This window comes from Zerene cesonia, chromosome Z (assembly GCF_012273895.1).
Source record: "Zerene cesonia ecotype Mississippi chromosome Z, Zerene_cesonia_1.1, whole genome shotgun sequence".
In the NCBI taxonomy this organism is placed as follows: domain Eukaryota; kingdom Metazoa; phylum Arthropoda; class Insecta; order Lepidoptera; family Pieridae; genus Zerene; species Zerene cesonia.
In genome coordinates this window covers 10,835,080-10,858,042 of record NC_052122.1, presented here as the reverse complement: position 1 = coordinate 10,858,042, position 22,963 = coordinate 10,835,080, and the positions used below count along the sequence as shown (strand labels likewise).

At 32.4% G+C, this 22,963-nt stretch overlaps 1 protein-coding gene across 1 annotated transcript in view; it reads right to left on the bottom strand.

The window, feature by feature from the left end:
- Positions 1 to 22,963, bottom strand: part of LOC119835457 (glutamine synthetase 2 cytoplasmic-like) — a 32,313-nt gene that overhangs the window by 5,269 nt on the left and 4,081 nt on the right. The window contains exons 2-3 of the mRNA XM_038360282.1: positions 8,793 to 8,840; positions 7,362 to 7,559 (exon numbers count right to left, since the gene is read on the bottom strand). Of these exons, the coding sequence (XP_038216210.1) occupies positions 7,362 to 7,559; positions 8,793 to 8,817 (223 nt within the window). The 5' untranslated portion in view covers positions 8,818 to 8,840. The remainder of the gene's footprint in view (positions 1 to 7,361; positions 7,560 to 8,792; positions 8,841 to 22,963) is intronic.

The window sequence follows — 22,963 nt, the reverse complement described above, 5'->3', positions numbered from 1 at the left end:
AGACTGCAGAGACCAATATTAACATGAAACCTTTTAAATTCTCATCAAAGCTGTCCCTATTCGTCCGTTCCCGCCACTTGCATTGGAAATCAAAGTCATTTTCTAGATCCTTCGGGAAAAAAAATGGTGGCAAATATCTTTCTGCGTGTGACGCATTCGTTCGATTTCGTACTTCAAGCATACAATTTTCGGTCATTGCTTCAAGTATTCTTGTCAGTTTATCTACACAACGTAACGAAACATTAACCAAAACATTTTCTAATTTCTCGTTTATGTTCATAAGCTAATTTATACAGCTCGGTTATACATGTATTAAGGAAATAAACAAATAATAAAATCAGGTTAATGTAACCGTATACAAAAACCACAGGTTACATACAATTACAATGTGGATACAGTAAATGGCATTGAAAATATGTGTGCGCTTTATATTTTATTATAACACAATGCAAGAATAATTGTGATAATTATATATAAAAATTAGAATGTAAGAAAAATGCTAAAAATGCTACTTCTGGCATTTAAGCAAATTTGATAGTTATTTCTAACAAACACAACCGCTGTCCTTATTGACAAAACCTCATGCAAAACAATCATGACAAATATGTACATTATTTCTCCCTACGTTTGAATCGGTAAAGGAGTAGTTATATTAAATCGTACTATAATTATTATTACGCCCTGTGATTTCTTAGTAGTTTGCGTGTTTTTTCCACGAGGCCGGGAATTAACGATGTGGGATTTATGTGGAGCACATAAAAGTCAGTGTATCAGCCTATTTTAACTCTTTGAAATGTTACTTTAGCGAAAAGTAAATTTCCCAGAGCCATAAAATGGCATGGAAAATTCATCTTCCCGTTCTATTTATAGATCCATCATAGTCAGTGGAATGTTTCAACCATAATTTTCATTGTCATCTTTTAATGAATTCTTATTTCTTTAGACTGCATAACTCTTTGTTATTCAATTCTTTGACGCAACGTCAAAAGCTTAATCGATTTGGTGATGTTTTGTTTGTTTAGCAAAAAAAAATTTAGGCAATTTTTTCAAAGTATAAGTTTAAGAACTACTGGTCGTATTGGCAAACCTGCTTAAAACCTCAGTCAGTAGTTCATTATATTGAGGTTTGAGCCTAAATCACTTATACACTAAAAATCGGCATGAATAAATGAACAAAACTGACGCCATCACTAAGCGTTTGCGTAAGCGTATTTGAAACTAAAACACATTCAGTATTCATTCGTAATTGTTTTAAATTCTATGACAAACGAAGTAAATTTACAAAACACTCAATTACCTAAATATTAAAAACATGTACACATGTTTACAACATACGTGATGATAATATGTTGACAGTGATATTGTCTAAAAGTTTACATCTTATCTTGTTATATACTAGCTGACCCGGCAAACGCTGTTCTGCCTTACTCTTATCCTTTAGGGGTATGAAAAATAGATGTTGGCCGATTCGCACACATACTCAATATGCACACAAAATTTCATAAGAATCGGTCCAGCCGTTCGGAAGAGTTTGGCAACGAAAACTGTGACACGAGAATTTTATATATTCGATAAATTACGTGCCACATTGTTTCTCCACGATGGACTCCTAAACTACTCAACCGATAATCAAATCTGCACACTATATGCAGTTTGATCCAAACTTAAAAGATAGGAGAGTTTTTATTGTTTCAATTATGGTACATAACGACCCGTGTGTAGCCGGCGCGGGCAGCTAGTAAACATATAGGTACCAGCAAGTGCGTGCGGTGAAGCAGTCGTTAATGTATGCATGGGACACCGTATCTGCTGCAGAGTGCATCTGCATTGTTATTGCCCTATTTTATTGTGTATTGTATAATACAATGCACTGCACATATGACAGCGTACTGCAATTTGTTAGATAATTAATTATTGGAGTAACTAATACTTGTATACTTATGTAATTGTCGTCATTCTCTGAAAAGAAACTGAATGTGTTCAATACAGATTTGACGATAGTATGGGTTATAGCAAGTATATTCAGCTACACAAATAACTTAGACAGATTTTAATTACATTCATATGATTGAAGCCATGCTTTTTCATATTCGTTTCTTTTAATCTTTCTAGTACCTACACTGAATATACTCAATTTTTAAGCCATTCATATTACTTACAAGTAAAGAAAAATCCATATTTTCGGAATCATGTAAATCATTAGCTAGATTAAAACAACTATCAATTACTATTGCATGTGCTATATACTGTATATGCATCGATTTATATCTGATTTGTTAGAACTTTCACACTACCGCATTTGCTTTTCTCAGATAAACAAATCCCATAAACCTTGAGCCCTACACTGTAGGTAACCGTTAAAAACGCTAATTAGTCTGAAGGTCACCCCGCGCTAATTATGCGGATGTTCTAGTTCAGATGCGGATGCGTCACGTTTCCTATGATTACATAATAACAAACAATAGTTTTAATAACGCTATTCAAATAACGTGGGCTCTAGGGATAAGCGTATTGCATGTTGACACACGTGGACATGAACATTTGAATAACGTTCTGTTGTAAGAAATTATTTTTAATATGTCCATTTGTTATTGCTTTTCTTTTCAACTGACAAGATCTTACCTACACATGGGTTTTAATAAAGATCGTACGGGATTTACGATGTTAATTAAAACTTTAAAATTAGTGAGTTTAATCTGAGAAAATGATAATATTTGAAGATCCATCGCTCAAAAATATAAAATATAAATAAGCATTTAATACTTAACGCTTTAATTATAATGAACGTGCAAAATACACTATTAGTGACACATGTCACTAAAACAAGCCTTCAAGATGGATATGCGTGTAATGTCACTTTGACAGCTGGTACAAAATAGGTTAGAGTCATTATTCTAAAAGAGATTAAAGTAATTGTTTATTTTCGATACGCCAATTATTATTAATTTATGTGTAATTTTGACGTTAGAAGACCATTGCTGCCACAAATCTCAATCTTTTTGTACTCGCTATGAATTGACATACACTGTGTAGCTAAAATGTTTAAAACGTCCAACAATTGTAGTTTGATGCAATGCGGCACATATAAAAGCGACTTTAGCTAAGCAATCACTTAACTGCGCTGTGTAAAGTGCTGAATAAATTTGTGTTACTTGATTATAAAACTTTTTCGTTTTTAATTTTAAATTTTAACGCAATAACGTAAGAAGGAAATTTCGAGGTATAAAATTTTATAAAAACTAGCAGCACTAGCTTTTTGGCTGCGGCCTCGCCCGCGTTTTCAAATGGAAAGATAGTACCGGGGTTTAGTCCGCATAGTCCCCGTTCCCGTGGTATTTCCCGGAAAAACGATCCTAGGTCTTTTCTGGTTTTTTGTCTAACCTATATTTGCATTAAATGTAATCCAAATTGGTTAAGTGGTATCGATGTGAAGAAGAGACAGTCATACAGAGTTGATTTCGCATTTATTAGTAAGGATGTCTAAAATAGTGCTCTTTACATCTATTGAAAAAGTAGGAAACACATTTTTTACCTGTTATATTTTAAGAAATAATCTGTCAGATACCAATAACATCATAAGCTTCTCAACGTACTGTTAAATGGCAATAAAAAATTTAATGAGCAATATACGCAGTACTTTAAATAAATTGCATTATAAAATTGAATAATTTCCGTATATGAGCGAGCGGTTAAAATGTTCTCGAAGGTCTTAGATCACCACAATCGCAACGCGAGTAAATATACCGAGAGCCATCATGAATTCCTACTCCAAGTAGGAACGGATTACGACGGTCCGCTGGGCAATTAGACAAGCCGTAAAACCGTTCTATTTATTTATTAAATGTACACCGCAATACGACACTGTATGCAGATATCTTATTATCCTTTAAGCCTTTATTAGATATTGGAGTACCAGCCCACGTTCGCAGTTGATTGCAGTTGTGGACTGATGTTATGCTTTGCGACCAACTGAAGCGTGAACAAATATCTTTTCTAACACTTGTAGTAATTTACAAAGTTAATCCGATTTCAACGATCCTGTTGTTGAAAGGTGTATAAAAGCCATTGTAACGCTGATATCTCAAAAACTAATGAACCGATTGTGATGTAACTTACACGGATTCTTAAGTTGGTTAATATAAACAAAAATCGTTTGAAACTGAATTAAAGATTTGTGATTTGACATTTTAATGTTACAAAAACATTGAAATGAATTCCGTCCTTTCCTTTTTTAAAGTAGGTTAAACAGTTAGGCATCAAGAGTTTACATCCAGCGTGATCTCGTAGAGATACTCTGGCCTAAATCAAATACAAGAAAATGAGTAGTTAAATATTAGCACTGATGTCACTAACAGAGACATCTCGAAATTTTTTTTTTTCAGATATTTGAATAGACATGTTTTTATATTACCCATATTGTATCATGACTATCTTGATAAAATACCACACACTGTAAGCAATTAATAAATCGATAGCAAACTGCGATATTCAACTTTTTAAGTGGTTTATAAATGGATCTCTTTGTGTATCTGATAGGCAGTATTCAGGCTATATTATGATTACAGACACTCAAATAACAATGATAATAACTTTCACACAATCGCTTTATATAATCATGAATATTTATCACGCATCTCGCTCGGTATTGAATAAAGGTTTTTAAAATAAAACAGCACAGATTTCCTTAATTGAAACAACTCGCTTGTGAACGCTATCAAAACAAGACAATGGAAAATTGGAATGATTCTGTAAAGGAGTGGTGAGAAAGCACACCCGAGTAAATTATTCACGGAGTGAGAGACGTTAGCGGCAGTTACCAATATCTGCTACACCTCAGTGAAATGATGTATGAAGTGTGAAGTGATACAGGGCTGGATTTCACATCTTACACAGACCGAACTTCATAGAAATCTTTAATCACATTAAGGGTCACGTAGGGCAAATGTAACCCTTCAACACTTTTTAACACACTGTCTTTATTGTTAATTATAAGGTTGTAATTTACCGTAATTAAAATTACAGTAGATCTTGTTTTTAAAGTGCATGTTATATATAAATAAATTATTTATTGATTTTAACATATTTTATTCAGCGGGTGGTTATTTAGGGGTGTACACATATATATTAACTTCAGTCACTAATGTACATTTCTATCTATCTATATTGTATATTTAGTTTAAAACTGAAGAGTATATACATTTGTTATAAAAAAAGTATCGGTATTATACGACGTATGAATCGTATAATATTTATGTCACGCAAAAATCAATTTAAACTCTTCAGCAATCTTTATAATTGGTGGAGATTGTATGAAAATTCATCAATACCCACAAAAATACATAAGTTATCAAATTGAAATTTTATTCAGGACACACGGAATACTGAACCATTCCATCGAGCTAATTTGAATAGCGGGATACGTACGAATGCATACTGAAGCGTCGGGGAACGCGAAAATGTTCAGGGCAAAACGTAAAAGAAATACCTTTGTTGTGAATTAATTATACAATATAGCACACTGGGTATTCAGCTGCTATTGTACTATCGGTGTTATGCTAACTCGTTACGTAATATGATACATTTAGAGAATCGAATTAAGAAATCTTTTCAATGCAATCTATTCACTTTAAAGTCAAATCCTTTTAAATTAAGATATTAGCTGTTCACCCCGGTTTCACTCGTGGTACATATATAGCCTATGTCATTCAGTTGCAGCTTCCTAAAGGTGAAATATATAAAGAAATATCTTTATATATTCCTCTTTAATTGGCGTTATATTTAAATGTCTGTAAGTAATCTGTACCTTGCTTGACCTACATTTGTGTTTGTCTCCGTCGGGTGTCGAACGCATAATCTCGACTGTACTTGCTAACCACAACAAGGAGGTGGAATACATTAACCACAATAGTGATTTTCTCGTATGATCAAATGGAAAACAACTAAGCATTTGTCATTGAATACAATACAATGAATAGTTTATTGTTAAGGTATTATGCACACGATAAACCTAATCGTAAATCTAGGACCTTTTCCATGCTTATATAAGCTATACCTGTATCTAACATACAGGTATACCCTCCTGTACACGGGATTGTGTCCTACTTTAAACAGACAGAGTTAATTAGAACTTGGTACAATTATCAAAGATCGGTGAAAATACAATAATTTCATGAATTAAACTTATTATTCTGATTAGGATCTGGCTTTGTTTGAGAGCAAGTGAGTGTATACCACAGAATACTAACTAGTAACTAGTGTCTATAGTCTATACTATCTATCTATCTATTCTATCATCAATGCGTATTTTTAAACAATATTTGTTACTTGTGGTTTTAGATATTATTTCTGAAAATTAGGTTGAAATTTTGTAATTTGCGGAGTATGCCAATATGTAACACGATACGCTGCGGACTTCGGCGAAGCGGTACTTATCTTGATTAAGTTTGCTAATAATCTAATATTATTTGCAGTTTTTCTAAACCAACTTCGAAAGAGGAGGAGGCTCTCAATACAACATACATAAATATTTTAGTGACCGGGTGACCGATTGTGGTGGTTGTTTTTTTATTTAAAAGCTGGTTCCTACCGTGTGGACGCATTTAACATTTGGTCTAGTTGTGATTATTATTAGTAATAATTATTTGCCTTATTAGCTGTCAGGTTATCGCAACATAATATGTAGAAGTAGAGAAATGAGTTATGATTTGTCTATGGCTCTTTTTTATTGTTAATAAAGGGAACTATTCAACCGACGCAAATGTGTTCTCAACGAAGTCCCTACACCATCATTATGTTACAATAAGTAATTAATCATATTAATTTTTATATGCAAGAGAGAATAATACGATTGATCGATTATTCCTTCCATGTATAGTAGCTGAGAAGTTACAGACATAAACCGCCACTAATTAACACGTAACCTGCCAAAAACCGCGCTACCACCACAAACCGCCGACGGAATGACCCGTTAGGCTTTTAAATTTCTATCCATTTTTCTTTGACTCGCTGTGTCATTTATCTATATAAGATACACGATCAAGAAAGCCTTTTTTTAAAAAGGGAAACTTATTGAACGGATTTTTGGTTTGTAAGATTTGTTACATAAAGCACTTGTAAATTATTTTTTAACAATAACAAAAATGTGCCTCCAAGCAGAGCCAGGGCGAACAATTAATAAATAATAAAAACAACATACATAAAGGCTTCATATCGAAATCGCATTCCTATTCCTTTGTCAGCGTAGAGAAATGAAATGCTAAAGTGACTAACCATCAACTAAGCGTAATAAAAAAAAATATTTCTTTTTTGGAATTATTTTTGAAAAAAAAATGCATTTTTTTAATCTGTGTAAATTAACATACCTTTAGGTTGCTTAGGAATGATGTTGATAGTGCGATCCTTGCACCTCAAATGCTCTCCGGTGCCATCAATCCAGATGTAGGTGGCGATGATCTTATCAGCTGCGATTGGCAGATCCTGGTACCGGCTGAGGAGGGTTTTCGAAAGCACTGCGTTCGGGGAGTTTGTTAGAACTGGCCCCGATAGGATTTTTGGGTTATCTGTGGACGAATGTTTATAAAATATTATTGGTTGCCTTATGATCATTGGTCAAGCCATTAAATGACATATATTCTGTATTTTTTTTTATCTATTCGTGAAGTTTATGCTACTTCATTACTTTTGTTTCTGGATAATTATTGTACCAACACAGAAAGTATTAAAAGTAATTAAGTAAGTCTGTACGATCTACCATACTACTAACTTTACGCTCCAAAAAAAAAAAATACAAACAACTGAACTTTACGAACCTTATAGAAAATAATTGGCTCGGTAAATATAAGCAAATAAAACCCTAGATTTCCTTTTTAATATAAAAAAAGCAAAAAACAGTTATATTATCTAACTATGTTTTTAGGACGCATTTACTTCGCACCCGGGGGTTTACCATGAAAACTTAAAGCAGATTCCAGTGTGGGAAAGTGATGGAGCTAGATGATCTATATTGTTGTCTTTATCTCACTTTTTTCAGAATAGTACTGCTTAAAGCATCACGGTAACTTCCCTATTCGTCGTACATTTTAGCCAGGTCAAAGAAATTTATCTTAAAAGACCGCACGCGAATAAGACGTCACCAAGTTTTTTTCAAACAATTATCATTTGGATAGTTATAACTTATTACCGGTTTCTAACGCTATTGTGTTTTAAAATAAACTATTTGCGTTCTAATGGAGGTTATCATAGTGCGATAACACGGTGTCATTGTGTCAATCGAGAATAAATTATGTTGAAACATTTAAAGCTAATTATTGAGTGTTTCAATTAAATGGATGATCCAAAATCCTTTTTTATTGATTACATGATTATTAATACAAAAAAAAAATATAATGAAACTTTATGGTGGGCATCTATTCATTCAAACAAATATTCCTTGTCTATGTTTATTGACTACAATGTACGGATGTAATAAACTATTACCTGTGCGGCGATCTATCACTTTTGACATCCAAATGTCAAAACACATCATACTGTATGAGGTTAACTGTTCGCCAAGTATGTTGTATGAAGTTTCAATAATACATTAAAGATTCTTTAAAATTGTACGGGAAAATGAATTTGACTGTAATTTTTCACAGCTTATTAATAACATAAATTTTTCTATGACACAAAAATTTCGTGACGGTTAAAAACAATAAAATGTCAAACTACATCAAGCTGACATGAATTCAATAAATACTTTAAGAATGTACGTCGTTATTTTTGAATAATATACGATATTATTAAACAATACTCACGCTCTATTTTTGCAGCATCTGCCATTTTTATTGTTTACTATAATTGACCTGTAACAACAAGAAATAAAAATTAATAATGTTTCATTATTATCTAGTTAATCATAAACAATAATCGTATTTATAATGATGTAATAAAATATTGATTTTATAAATTTAAACTAATGTTATTTTAGTTTTAAACATATATTTATATAGAATATGGTAAATAACATCATGCAAGTAAATTAAAAAAAATCATAATATTGACACTAAACAACCAATATTCTCTATCCAATGTATGGTTTGCCTTGACATTTGTATAAATAAAACATAATACTGCCATAATGGGCAAAATTATTCCGAATTAAACACGCATATCTTTAGTTATTCATAAATTTTAATTTATATAATGAAATCTGGCTTTGTTTTACGCTAATTATAAAAATTACTTAACATTATGAAACTATTTATAGGTGATTGGGCTTCTGTTCTTAATTCGAGTTAGAGTTCATTTAGATTGTTCAATAAATTGATATACTTTACGCGTACTTGCCTATAGATCGTAACAATTTTAGTTTTTCATAAAGTTGTATAACTTAAAAAAAAGTAAAACATCCAGGAAACAAATAATTTTTATAAATCTGTCACCGAGAACCCGGAGATATTGCGAACAAAACCAAAGAAAAACAGACTAACAGTGATATTGAAAACCTCATTCTTTTTTGTTAACTTCAATTGAAAGTTTCCTATTTCATTTCTAGTGTGTGTTAAAATATGTTCGGTTCGTTTTCATATACGGCATTGCACATTGAGACATTTAGAAATAATACCACATAAATTTTTTTAAGTCATTAATACATTAATAAAAACAATTACGTCTTTAATTTTAATACATTCAAGAATATATATTTTATTATGTAACACCCACAGGCGATCGATAAATAATGTAATTCGAGATACAATGTTAAGATGATTTGGCATTGACACAAAATATTATGTTTTACGGCATTTTGTTATCTGTGGTCTTCACGTATAACTGAACTACTGGCTTGAAAAGAGCTACGTATAAAAAAATAAAAAGAAGTAATTAATCGGTTGTCATTCCAAACTAGTCTTTAATTAAAAAATAATAACTTAATAAAAACTTTTTTGTTTAGTATTTTACACGTCAAGTCACTCTTTCATTTGATATCGATATTGGAGTTGTGTATGAGAAAGTCAGTCAAATCCCCTCATCAACTGGAAAACTGTTGATGATCTACAAACGGCTCAACAGAATTTCATCAATCATTACTAAGAACAGTACACTCGCACCTTCAATACACACAAAAACTATAATTGCAACCGCTTTATACGTTCGAGAGCTATGATGCCACAGAAACAAACACTCACAGAAAAACACATCTTTTAACTCCCCACTTTTTGTGTCGAGTTTCAAAAAAATTGTTTGTAAATAAATGTGGTACAGAGCATGAAATGGTGAATAAATTGGCACGAAGATATAAATTTAGCTCATTCAATTATATTTCGTGCCAAATATTTATAGATTCCAAAGAAGGTAATTTATAAATTAGAATGTCAATGCTTAGCACTGAAGCTTGATATCAAAATTCCTGCATTATATGATGATTGAAGGCGACCACGAAATATAATTGAATTTAATGGGTGAATGTAGTAAACTGAATTGTGAAATACCACTCGACCAGACTATCTAAATCGATTCTATAATGTATACCTAACCTGTTTTGATTGACCCATAATTTTATAATTATATGTATAATACATCTAAACCTAGTTTCGGTTTGAATTACTAACAAATATAAAGTTAAAAGAGACAATATATTACTAGTTGACGAAGGGTGATTATAACAAAAACAGATGACTTCAATAATTAAAGACCAGCTGACTACATATCCAGGTGTTGAACAAGTTTTTAATATCTTTATGCTATACATGAAAAATTCCTTCCACCGATCATAATAAAAGTAGCTAGATACCATTCAGTAAGTCCATCTCCGACAATAAAAAAACCGGTCTGCATTCGGTTGTCTTTACACCAATTACTACAAATATGAATTAAAGATTTTCGACAATGACGGAAAGTTTGAGGAAGTCCTTGACATAGAAGCTCGTGTTGGTAAGAAATCGATTGGCGAAGTGCCCGCCGAAATACTACGCGTGACTGTTGAATGTAATATTTTTGTCTACATTTCGTGTGTAAACAAAGAATGGAATATTACGAATAATTGGTTCATGTTCAAATATAATGACAGTTTTGTAGACAAATAAGCATCTGATAAGCGAGCGGACTCCGAGCATCGTTTATTACATCGTCCTTGTAGTTTCAACGAAACGGTAAACGGTAAACAATACGCATGTGTTCACCCTAAGGGTAGGACGGAAAGGCAATTACTTTTTAATTACAGTATAAATGGAAAGCGATTTTGTCTGGCACGGGAGCACAAAGGTTCAATTCGTTCTTTGCCCTGAGAATTCGTACATGGAAAAACCCAACGCTAACACCGGTCGGTATGATATCTCTAAAGTAATGATAGAGATTATCAGAATATACGGTGCTGTGTATGGAATGAGGCCAATTGTAACATATTAGTAACTACTCAAATAGCTACACGCATTTAAAATTATCCAACGCTTCACCAAACACCTAGTTACACTTATAAATAGAAGTATTTAAACAGATGATCGAAGTGATATCTTGGGATATTTGATAATTTTATATTGTTTTCTAATTTTTTGGATAGACTACTCAATTTCTATATGTGATTGGAAAAAAACCAAAACATCACAACAGAAACACACAAGCAATTTATAATAACATTCACTTTATGTAGACGAAATTTAATCAGTGAGTTTTAATATTGTAAACTCCATACACGCGCACGCTACAATGTTATTTTCGGTTACACAAAAGCAATATAAAATAATCAAGTGGCGTTTTTAATTAGCTGCAGTTTCAAAGCGGGTACTTTATCTCTCAACTTGACCTATTTTTATTAGTAGATCCTTGATATATTGTTGTGAACGGGTTATCACTAGATAACTAATTAGGTATCAATAAACACGTTTCTAGCCTTGACACGACTTATTGAATGCGTCAATGACACGACTTAAACGTATTAGATTCGAATCAACTGATATATTTGGGGGGTGTATGGAGTTTTGTTTAGTAATAATGAATGAGCACCGTGCAGGTCGAAGTGACTATTTAGTAATCTGTGGTACAAGCACAGATAACATAATACTGTACAGGTAACAGATACAGAGCCACCATATTATCTATGAAATGGCGAATATATTACAAAAGATGTTGAATTGTCATTGTCGACTACTTCATGTATGTGTGTTTTATTGGTATATTTCTTAATCTAAATTTTTGTTTATTCTGTAAGATCTGTTAGAAGTTATGCCCGGAGTTACTTTAAATGTTAAAAATTATTCAAAAATATACTCTGAAGCGGCTGTGACGACACCCTTCATTTCAGAGATAAGTTGGTAGCACTGTAAATATTGTAAATATTGTCATAAAATTGTAATTAAAGCATTAAACATCATCATACTTACCTAACCTATAATCGGTATTTTATACAGTCTTTATCTAAAATAAAATCTGTACTAATAATACAATAAATTTTTTAATTGATGCAAAACTATTAAACACCTCTACATAGCATACTTTAGTAGTATATGTATAAACAGATTAAAAATATTATTGCTAATAGACTCGTTAAAATACAGATAATAAATAAGTAATCATGATTGTCGAATGGCTACAAATTGCCGCGTAATCTTGCATGAAGCGTTCTGCAGCGCTTGTTAATTATTAAATCATAAATGTTCGGCTTTACCGATAATTGCAGGTGTGAATTTATAACTGAATTGGAAAGCTGCGGGTTTAATACTAGAGATTTAAAAGAAAATAATCATAAAGATGGCGAGAATCTATAATAATATTATACAGCTGATGAGTTTGTTTGTTTGACTAACGCACTAATCTCAGGAATTACTGGTCCGATTTGAAAAATTATTTCAGTGTTTGATAGCCAATTTATTGAGAAATTTATAGGCTATATATGTACCACGGGCAAAGCCGGGTTGAGACTGCTAGTATTGAATAAATTTATAACATTTATAGAGATAAAACAGACGAGCAAACAAACTTTGTTGGTATGTGACCAACTCAAGTCGACGACTATAAGTAACTCCAGACTAAGGACGTCGTCTGAATACACACATTATTTACATGACAGCAATTGCTTCCACCAATACAAAATTTCAGAATTAGAATACTAAAACACGTCACGGAGTTATAAGCTCTGCCTTATGTAGCATCACAGATTTTAAATACATTCACACCACGTTGACATTTGACATTTGAGACAGAGTACAATCATCAAAGTACTACAGTACGTCGCCGGTTGGTGAATTATTCATGTCTCACCTCCATAATTATTCATCTCACAGATAATTCATGTGGAAATTAATAAACAGCGCCATCTTAAATTGTCCTTGAAAGGAAAACCTTAAAGATAACCGAGATTTTCAGGGGCTAAATTTAGCTACACATTCTCATTATGAAGACTTAATATAAATATCAGGGGACTTCAGAATTAATATCAAATTATATACGAATTATCACTAGTTCAATAACCTACTGTAATCATATTTCTGTAGTATAGTAGCTGTTTTTTACGATGACACTAAATGTTTTTATTGTCGAAGGATTACGCTTAACCTACCAACAATTTCTGAGTTAATTCTTTATGAGGTTAATAAATTTTTTGTTTTATTTAAGTATGTAAACAAGCGCTGGAAAGTCAAGGTAATCATAACAGAATACAGCGTATTCAGAAATCAGGACACATCGTAGACGATCCTAGCTACATTATAATTAATTTATTTGCATTTAACGCGGCCTCGGGCAAGGATTTTATAACTATAATGCGTGAACTGGTTTTAAACGGTTGTGAGCATCCTTAATACGCAAAAGGAAATTTTGGATTTGTTGAATAGAAAGAACAAAGTCGGTAGGTTCTCCTACAATGCCTATATTAAGCTGTTGAATTCGTTGGAATATTTAAGACTTGGCTACGGATCGGGACAGAGGTATATAAATATTAAAACAAACACACAAATGTACGCTTATACTAGTATGTGTAACAACTTTTGCTAACCTTACTATCTAGAGACTATAAAGAGGAAGATTTGTATTTTATTTGTTTGTTTATAGTGGATGAACTCAAAAACTACAGGACCGATTTAAAAAATTCTTTCACCATTAGAAAGCTGTAACTTCACTGAGTGACATAGGCTATCTATGTACCACGAGCGAAGCGCGAAAGTATGTTTGTATGTCTCTTGTTCACTCACGGCGAAACAGAGTGATTTTATGGTGTAATTTTTGTGTCTGGAAATAGCTAGGAAGAAGGCTAGTAAGTGAAACAAGCTCCATTTCACTGCGGTAAATATCACAATTACAGTAGAATTTCCTTTGACTAAGCGGGAAAAGCCACGGTCGGAAAGCTAGTATACATATGAAAGCGTGTGCCAATAGTAAATAAAGCCCAAATGATTATCTGGAATTTGTCCGAGAATAAAATGTTGATGTACAATGACGACTAGAGTGATTTAAAAGAAGTGTGCTTCTTTTAAATTCGGATGAATGAAAGAACGAATCTTTTACGAACTACGATCTCTATTTAATTGGCACTATAAATTTTATATAGAGGTTACATGTACCTACACGCAATACAACCGTAATTAAAAATAGTATTTCAAGCAGGGTTTATTAATTAAAACTCCGTGATTCATATCAAGGCAAGATCGACTTTGTTTACATCATTGTTTGCGTAAGTTTTTACTGAGACATTCTTATCTCGTTATAAACCTTATAGACTGTTATAACAAATCAATCATTAGCCTTGATTACTTTGTCTTGATCAATCAGCTGTTAAAACATTACATAAACTCGCGACCTCGTAACAAGAGTATATCTCTTGAACGAATCTATTTATTGTTTTGGAAAAAATAACCATTAAGTCAAGTGCGTGTTGGAACACGCACTGTGAAGGGTGCTGTCTACTACAAAATACAATTTCAAGAAATTAATTTGTGCCGATTTTCTATATTTGTTTTAATATTAACTAACATTGGGAAAAAAACTGTGCATGAAATATAAATTTGTGTGGGAGTTTAATATCTCTTAGTTCCTTATATATAAAGCTGTGACAACGGACGGACGGACGACGTTATAAAACTTTTTATTATTGTGATAAAGTGTATTTAAAGATTTAGAGAAAATATCACCCATGTTTAAAAGTTTTCGATCATATCTTTCGAATTAAACGTTCCTAAAAATAAATTGTGTGTTTATACTACTACCTCTTATTTTAAAAAATTTAAAAAAATATGATAATTTGCTCATTTTCGTGAATAAAATGTTATAAGAATTTGATTTTGATGATTGTATTTTCTAAAATACAAAATCCGTTGATCTTGAAATTTCTACAATACTCTTTTATTATCTGTATCAAATAGAATAGATTACATCGACAAGGATATAATTGAGTTAGCAGCAACGATAATTTACAGACTTACATTTGCTCCCTCTGTTCATGCATGAAAATTTGTTTTAACGTCTATTTTTACGTTCATTTACCTTGTTACCTCGTGTTAATCCAAGCCCTTTGTTTATTAAGTTAATCGAATTAACAATAACAAACACAACAAAATAACAACTAGCGAAACCTGCCCATCCGTTCACGCGTGAAGCTGCGACCAAGGGAAATATAAGGGTCAAATAAAATTGTATAGAATTATGAATCGAAGAAAGATAACTTATTGTTTTCAGAAACAATATCCTGTTTTGTATATCCTTGGCAAAACACCTATCAATATCATGTATGCCATTAGTATTAAGGTTCTTCAACTTCACCATCTAAAATATATTGGTTTTCGTATACCTCTATCAATCTTGTTTACGCAAAACCAAATAAAAATTAACCTGATAGTTTTCCATTACCGTAATTTGAAAGGTTGGTTTTAGTGTACTATCGGGATTGAATTGTTGATTTAAGTTACTATTACACAAGGTTTCTTTCTATTTTATACAGTTAATTGCTTCATCGTCCTTTATTATCAAACGCCATGCCTTATTGAGTTAAGAAATTCAATGTACTTATATACATAACATCACAAATTCATGTATGCTACGAGTACATTATTCAAAGCACTGCTGAAACGGTGAATGAAAACATTGAACTCGATTTACGTAAATACCTCACGTTTATACGCCAGTGTATCAGAACAAAGGCGAAGAGTTTGATATAAATAAAAAATCCAAGGAACTCATCGCGTTTTCCGACAAAGACCTGAGAATGAACATCGGCCCGAAATAAAGAGAATGATATGAGAAAGCGGAACAGTTCACGTCGGGTGATGGAGTAAACAGGCAATGACTCCGCAAAGTTCCCTTCGTTTCGTATCGAAATTAATTTATCTAAGGTCGCGCATATTGTCTCGGACGTGCGGGTTATCGACCTACGATTCGGGTATTAGCTTTACTCGCATTATCTTCTTTTACGTCAATGGCTGGCCGCACCGCGGGTTATCATGCCACCGCGTGACGTGGAATCGTGCTGAACCTGTGGACGCGAACCAGATGACACCGGCGCTTTGCGATAGCGCGGCTTAATGCGGATGTAATTACAGGGGGATTTAAAAAAATGACCATACTAATTTATGTTTTTGCCACTGCGGCGTCAATATGCTATGTCCGGACGCATATCGTAATGGGGCCTCTTTTTATATTCTATTCCAACAAAGCTTAGAATATCAAATATTCTCTATTCATAGAAATGGCATAAGCCCTAGCTTCCTACACACTTTTCATCACACTGAACTCGAAAATCGCATAAACCATTACTATCTACGTAACACGACACCAACGAATGCGTGGCGAAACAAGAGAACTAGAAATAATTATAAGAACCATCGAAATAACATCTTCTCTGCAAATAAATAAATGATTTTCACATTATATATGCTGAAACAATGCATCCTTACAATAAATTTCAATGTATCATACGATTTGTAAATGTAACTTTTGATAATTTACAATATATGAATCAGATTATAAGTCTCGAGGGAGCTGCGAGCCAACAATCCGGTGAAACAGCTGATATGTTCATATGACCTCAGATGTAAGTTGTACAACGAGACGGGTGTTGCAACCGCTGTCGCATCTTTACTTTTAATCACGTTTCTCGAATCATCTATAAGCAGGTTAAATGTTACATCTGTATGGGAACATGGTGATACCGTACAATCTACACCTTTTTGTATATTATAATTTCGTGTAAGTATAATTATGTAAAACAATTTATGTGTTATTAAGATAAAGGGTTTCCAGTTAAATTTTACAGTTGTATTTACGAAGATCTGTAAATGAAGGTTGAATAAATAATTGTTAATTTCATTAAAAAAGACATACAGGTCATTGGGCATATTGACCCGGAACACGAAGGTATGCGTACAAGTACCAAGTGTATTTTATAGGTATTTCATATACAAGTGATGGATGAAGAACATGTATATGTGCGTGATAATGCCATCTTTTATATAAGAACTTGTTTAAGATATACCTGTAAACCAACAGCTCTAAACAACATTTTGGACGGGAATAAGAATATAAACCCCGTTTTAATCTAAACAAAACAAAGCGAACATAAAATAGTTAGCAACGTCAATAAAATCTTTAAGAATATTGAGATTATTGTCATGTAGACCATACCTACATCATTAACTTTTTAAAAAAAATTGTTTTAAGACACTTAGGAGAACACGATCATCGTAGATGAACAAATGTCAAAATTTGTTTGTCTATGCATTGGGTCAAATGTCAGATCAGAATGTCCAATCACCTCTGATGTAACCTAACATAGTTTTTGTTATTTATGATATCTAATAATAATCAAACGTAAGATGACGTAAATGATTCAAAATTTCAGTACCTTCATGCTATTAATAACAATAAAATGTGATAAGAACAATTAATGAAAACAAAGATCAAAGCATGTGAATTAAATTATGTACGATTCGATAATAAAAAATTAACGGGTTTTTATCGAAGTTTGCGTCAGAATTGGGTCAGAAACGTTAAGATAATACAAAGTTCTTGACGTTCGATAATAATTACTAATACCCTTGTAATTATTCGATGTAATTGAGTCATGGTGCGCATTTTTTAATAATCTTTAGGTTATTTAAAACAAAACATTTATTGTCTTGAATCAAACAAAAAATATCACGGAATTATACAGTGAATTGATATTTTTAGAGTTGATATTATTTTAAAACATGACAATTTCATCAGATTATATCACTAAATGACTATTGACTGTCAAATTCTGTTGCAAAGATTTGTAAAAATACCGTGATAACATTTTTTTGGAACAAAATACTTAACCGCTTTCAAATCGTCAGAACAAATTTAAATGGGACTACATTGGAGGCGCCAGTAACCAAATAAAAAAGAATCACAAAAATCTGACCCCAATAAAAAGTTATGATGTACCAAACACGAGCATCCAGTGGGTAAAAATGCCAATACATCAAATTAATTTAAGTGCTTCATCTCTCAGTATTAATCCGAATTTCTATTTAAATCAAACAAACACTGGACCAACGACCGCCCACAGGCCAATCATCCTCCGCATGATGACTAAGACCTTTTTTTGAGGTTAATGAAATTGTAGCGACATCGCCGACACAGCCGGCCGACAAAGCGCTATCATTGTTTACAAACAAACACTACAGGACAATAACTGATAGCCCAGTTCTGTTTTAGAGGGCATAACAATGTGTGAATTTATTCATGTTGGACGCGAAACGATAAACGTAAAATTTAGTTTGGCGAAAATTACTGCATGTTTCATTTTTATTATAATAAATTCTCTTCTAATTTCGAACGATTTTCGGAATTATGTGTTATTGTCACATTTTGTGACGCCGATTCTGAACGAAATTTAAATTTGAAAAAAGAACACTGAAGTCTTGTGAATGGCAAGGAACACCATTATCACAATTTTATTTGAATGTAATCAAAAGTTAGGAAGTAGAACGGTATGAAAATTGATTAAAAAGTTGTTAAACGAGATTCTTTGGAGCGCTTGAGACAATTTTATAAACTGCTTTTACTAGGCCTTTAAATACACTAGCCGAGTTAAATAAACTTAAATTATTAGTATAAGAAACGTCTTAATTTCAATGGGGCTATCTAGTTATCCCTAATAATATTATCAATGAGAAAGTAACTCTGTGTGTCTGTTCGTTTCTTCTTCAAACCTAAACCACTCAACGTATAAAGATATTTTCTTATCCGAGAAAGTACATAGTATAATTTTTATTATACAATGGGTAATGTTGTTTCCCTACGCGGGCGAAACCACGAGCGCAAAGCGACTATACTATATATTGTTTATATAATATCTACATGATACAACAAAAAATGGTAGATATGTTGTTATTTTAGTAAACGTATATGATTGCCTTGACATAATGGAAGCTTACATCACAAAGAAATTGCCGAACCGAGTTGCTTTGTTTGTAATAAATATTATTAGTCATTTACGAATGGACGGTGAATAATCAATCAGTCTTTGTTGTGGATATAGCTAACATATACACGATGTGTACGTGTATACTACATACGTTAAAAAAGTTATAATAATACATATTGATACTGTTGTAATATGCATTGAAAACGAGTTCTGTTTTTTTTTTTCTGTAATGAGAACACAATACCACGTAAAGTTATATTATTAGTTGAAACCACAAATATATGTATTATCTGTACTGATATGTACTTAAGGCTGAGGAGTGTGTGCTTGATGGCGTTTATCTCAGGAACTACTGTATCGAACTGGATGAAATTTTTTAAGAAGATAGTTTGAACTCCGAGAAAGGACATAGGGTAGTTCTTATGCCAAAAAACAAGAACTGTGTAGAGAAAAACATCGGGTATGTTTGACTACCAGGATAAAGCCACAGGCGGAAAGCTAATTATATTATATTCGTCTCGTGTAGAATGCAAGAGGTAATAAACCAATTATGAGTTCGGTTGCTTAAATGATTCACTTTCATACGTGAATAATACATATAACTAGTTTTATAAAGCATGGAAATTAAGAAAAAACTCTAGACTGCTTTTATAGTAACTGTTCAAATTATGATATAAGATTGAAGTAGGTGCTCACTTTATATATTACTTTATGTATAGTTATCTATATTGAAACATTTATGCACTAATTACTACAAATACAGTTCAATTAATAATTTCCTTATTATCAGTTTATTTTTACTAATTAAACAGTGAAACTCTTTATAACGAGTAAATTTTATGTGTTTTAAACACGCTTTATTAGTTTCAATTTTATATTCGTATATAATCGACTTAATAAGACTCGATTTAGACCCATTTTAAATCAGATTTAATTCAAACTTTGTGTACTTATCAAGGATCGGTGTCAATACATTAATTTAGAGTTTGGTTTATCCTGATGAGGATCGGCAGGATTAAATGAATTACTTTACGTATATTCTGTATAAGAGCAAGTGAGACAATTTAATTAATTTTATCATTGAAGCGTGTTTTTAGCGTTTATACGATACTTATCATTTTATTACCTTTATAAGTTCAATTACAACAATATGTTTAAACAATTTTTTTGGAAACATCCACGAAAGAAAAAGAATAATTTAGTTTTTTTCTTGAAACATACATTCACTCAAAAGCTGCAAAATCCGGTTGGTATATGCTTCATTTCTACTGAGATTTCACAATAATTTAACGAGGCTATTTATTACAGAAAAATGTGTTCGGTCTTGAATACTTAAGATTTTTATGTCCGCAATATTTGACACGACGACCTGGTTTCTTTACGTAGAAAGTACTTACTACAATAAACATAAAACAATCGAATAATGTTTCCAAATAATATTATCCAGTTGTGACATTATAGCATTTCTATTTCAATTGATTTTGCACAGACCATACTGCAGAAATATGTATTTTATTTATAATTCAAGCTGTGTTAAGTGAAATCCTTTGCCATGTAGATTTATGGACGTTCTGCATTCCGATTCATTAATTATTAATTTATCTATTATATCTATATATTGCATTTGATTGTAAACTTTTACTTATTTGTTTAGTATACGAATGTTATTAATTACTTATATGTAAGCACAATTAGTTTATATTAGTTATAAGCCTATAATATGTAACTTCTATTTACTTAAAGAGAAAATAGCAAAAACATGAAGGGGTAACAAGGCCGGGTGAATTCATTATTTTAAAGGGACTTTAGTTGAGCGATCGTAAAAAAGTTCGCTGTTGAGTTTATAAACGTACGTGTTAATGCATTTAGTGAGAAAGGTGCACGACCTACCTACTGAGATTTTATTTTTACGACACTCAGGGATATGTCATGTGACAGCTGAGTGATCGGCAGCCGCCTGCCACGTGCAGCCCGAGGCCGATCTTACTAGTTCTGTGAGAACGAGTGTCAGCCCCTGTGGGTGCTGGTTATTTTTTTTTTGAATCCGTATGCACAGGGTAAAGGGTTCCTTTGCTGTCCGTCTGTCTGTCTGTCCATCCGTTTATCACCAGGCAATATCTCATTTTATCACAACTTATTTACGGACCCCTTAGTAACGCAAGTCTGACTCACACTTGACCGATTTTTGGGATTTGATGTGACTGGTAGCAAATTAATTAGATTTTAGATTAGAAACTCTCTCTCTCTCTCTCAGCAATTGGGTTTTCCTTTGTTTTAATACAATTCTTTGGCACTTGACAAGTACATTTTACTTAGTAACTGTAAATGTTTACAAATTGATTTTACGAGTACATTTTTTCTGTCAAAGAGGTTTTTATATTAATAGAGGTTTCTTAGAGTTTTAATTAAACGTTGGATCGATCACGTGAAATGATAAAAATAATAAAAAAAATCATTGACATGTGTAAGGTGAACCGGTTTTTAAAATGTTAATTGAATACGCACGTTGTTAAAATACAATCTTTACCTTTACATGTTTATACATATATGAATTATATATACAATATGTGCGTGTGTGTATCACTTAACTCCTATACGGCTGGACGGATTTTAATATTTTTCATCAAGCGCATTCGAGAATATATAGATAGAACTATTTCAAACGCGAGCGAGGCTGCAAGCAAACTTTTTGTAATATGGTTAATTTTATTTGTGATTAGGTCAAATTTGGATTCCTTTAACATGAAGGTTAACGGACAATGGTTGAATGGATTATATTAAATATACAGTATATGTAAGGCGCAGTTTATACTTCTGTATGATCAGCGTCACATAGTAGCATGTGGATGCTACTCTGCTCCGTACAATAAGCGGGAAACCCATATCCTTTTCCCCTCCTTTCTTTCGTTTATCCGTCATCAATCCTATTCCTTTAAAAGTCAGCAAACTATTCGCAGACCTACCTCATACCTATTTCGAGGCGAACCAAGAGGTCTTTTTCCAGCTCTATAAATGAATAAACTTAAATAATCCTATCCTACTAATATTATAAATGTGAAATTTTGTGTTTGTAATGATTTTATGATTGAATGTTTGATGTTTGTAACGTTGTGTGTGTATGTTGCTCTTTCACGCAAAGACTACTGAACCGATTGCAATGAAATTTGGTACGGAGACAGCTGGACAACTGGAATAACATATAGGCAACTTTTTATCCCGATATTCCTACGGGATACGGACTTCAGCAGATGAAACTGCGGGGCGCAGCTAGTATAGTATAAAATAAAAAATAACACTAAACAAACTCCTCTTCACATACAATGTGCATATAACTCACACATAAACCGATAAGAACTAAACAAAAATAACTACAATTTAGATCATTAGCGTTATATTTGACATCATATGTGACATCGTAAGTAATTATGTTTGTAAATACGAACGTCCTTGCCATCCAAATAAATACAAGTTTCAATGCAGTAGTCATTAAATGTATTTGAACGATAAGGTGATACGAAAAGCGCTATTGTTTCATATGATATATTGATAATAAGTCTGCAGCAGCGGTCATGTGAATGAAGTTAATGTGATTGAAAATTTGATTTTGAACACTAC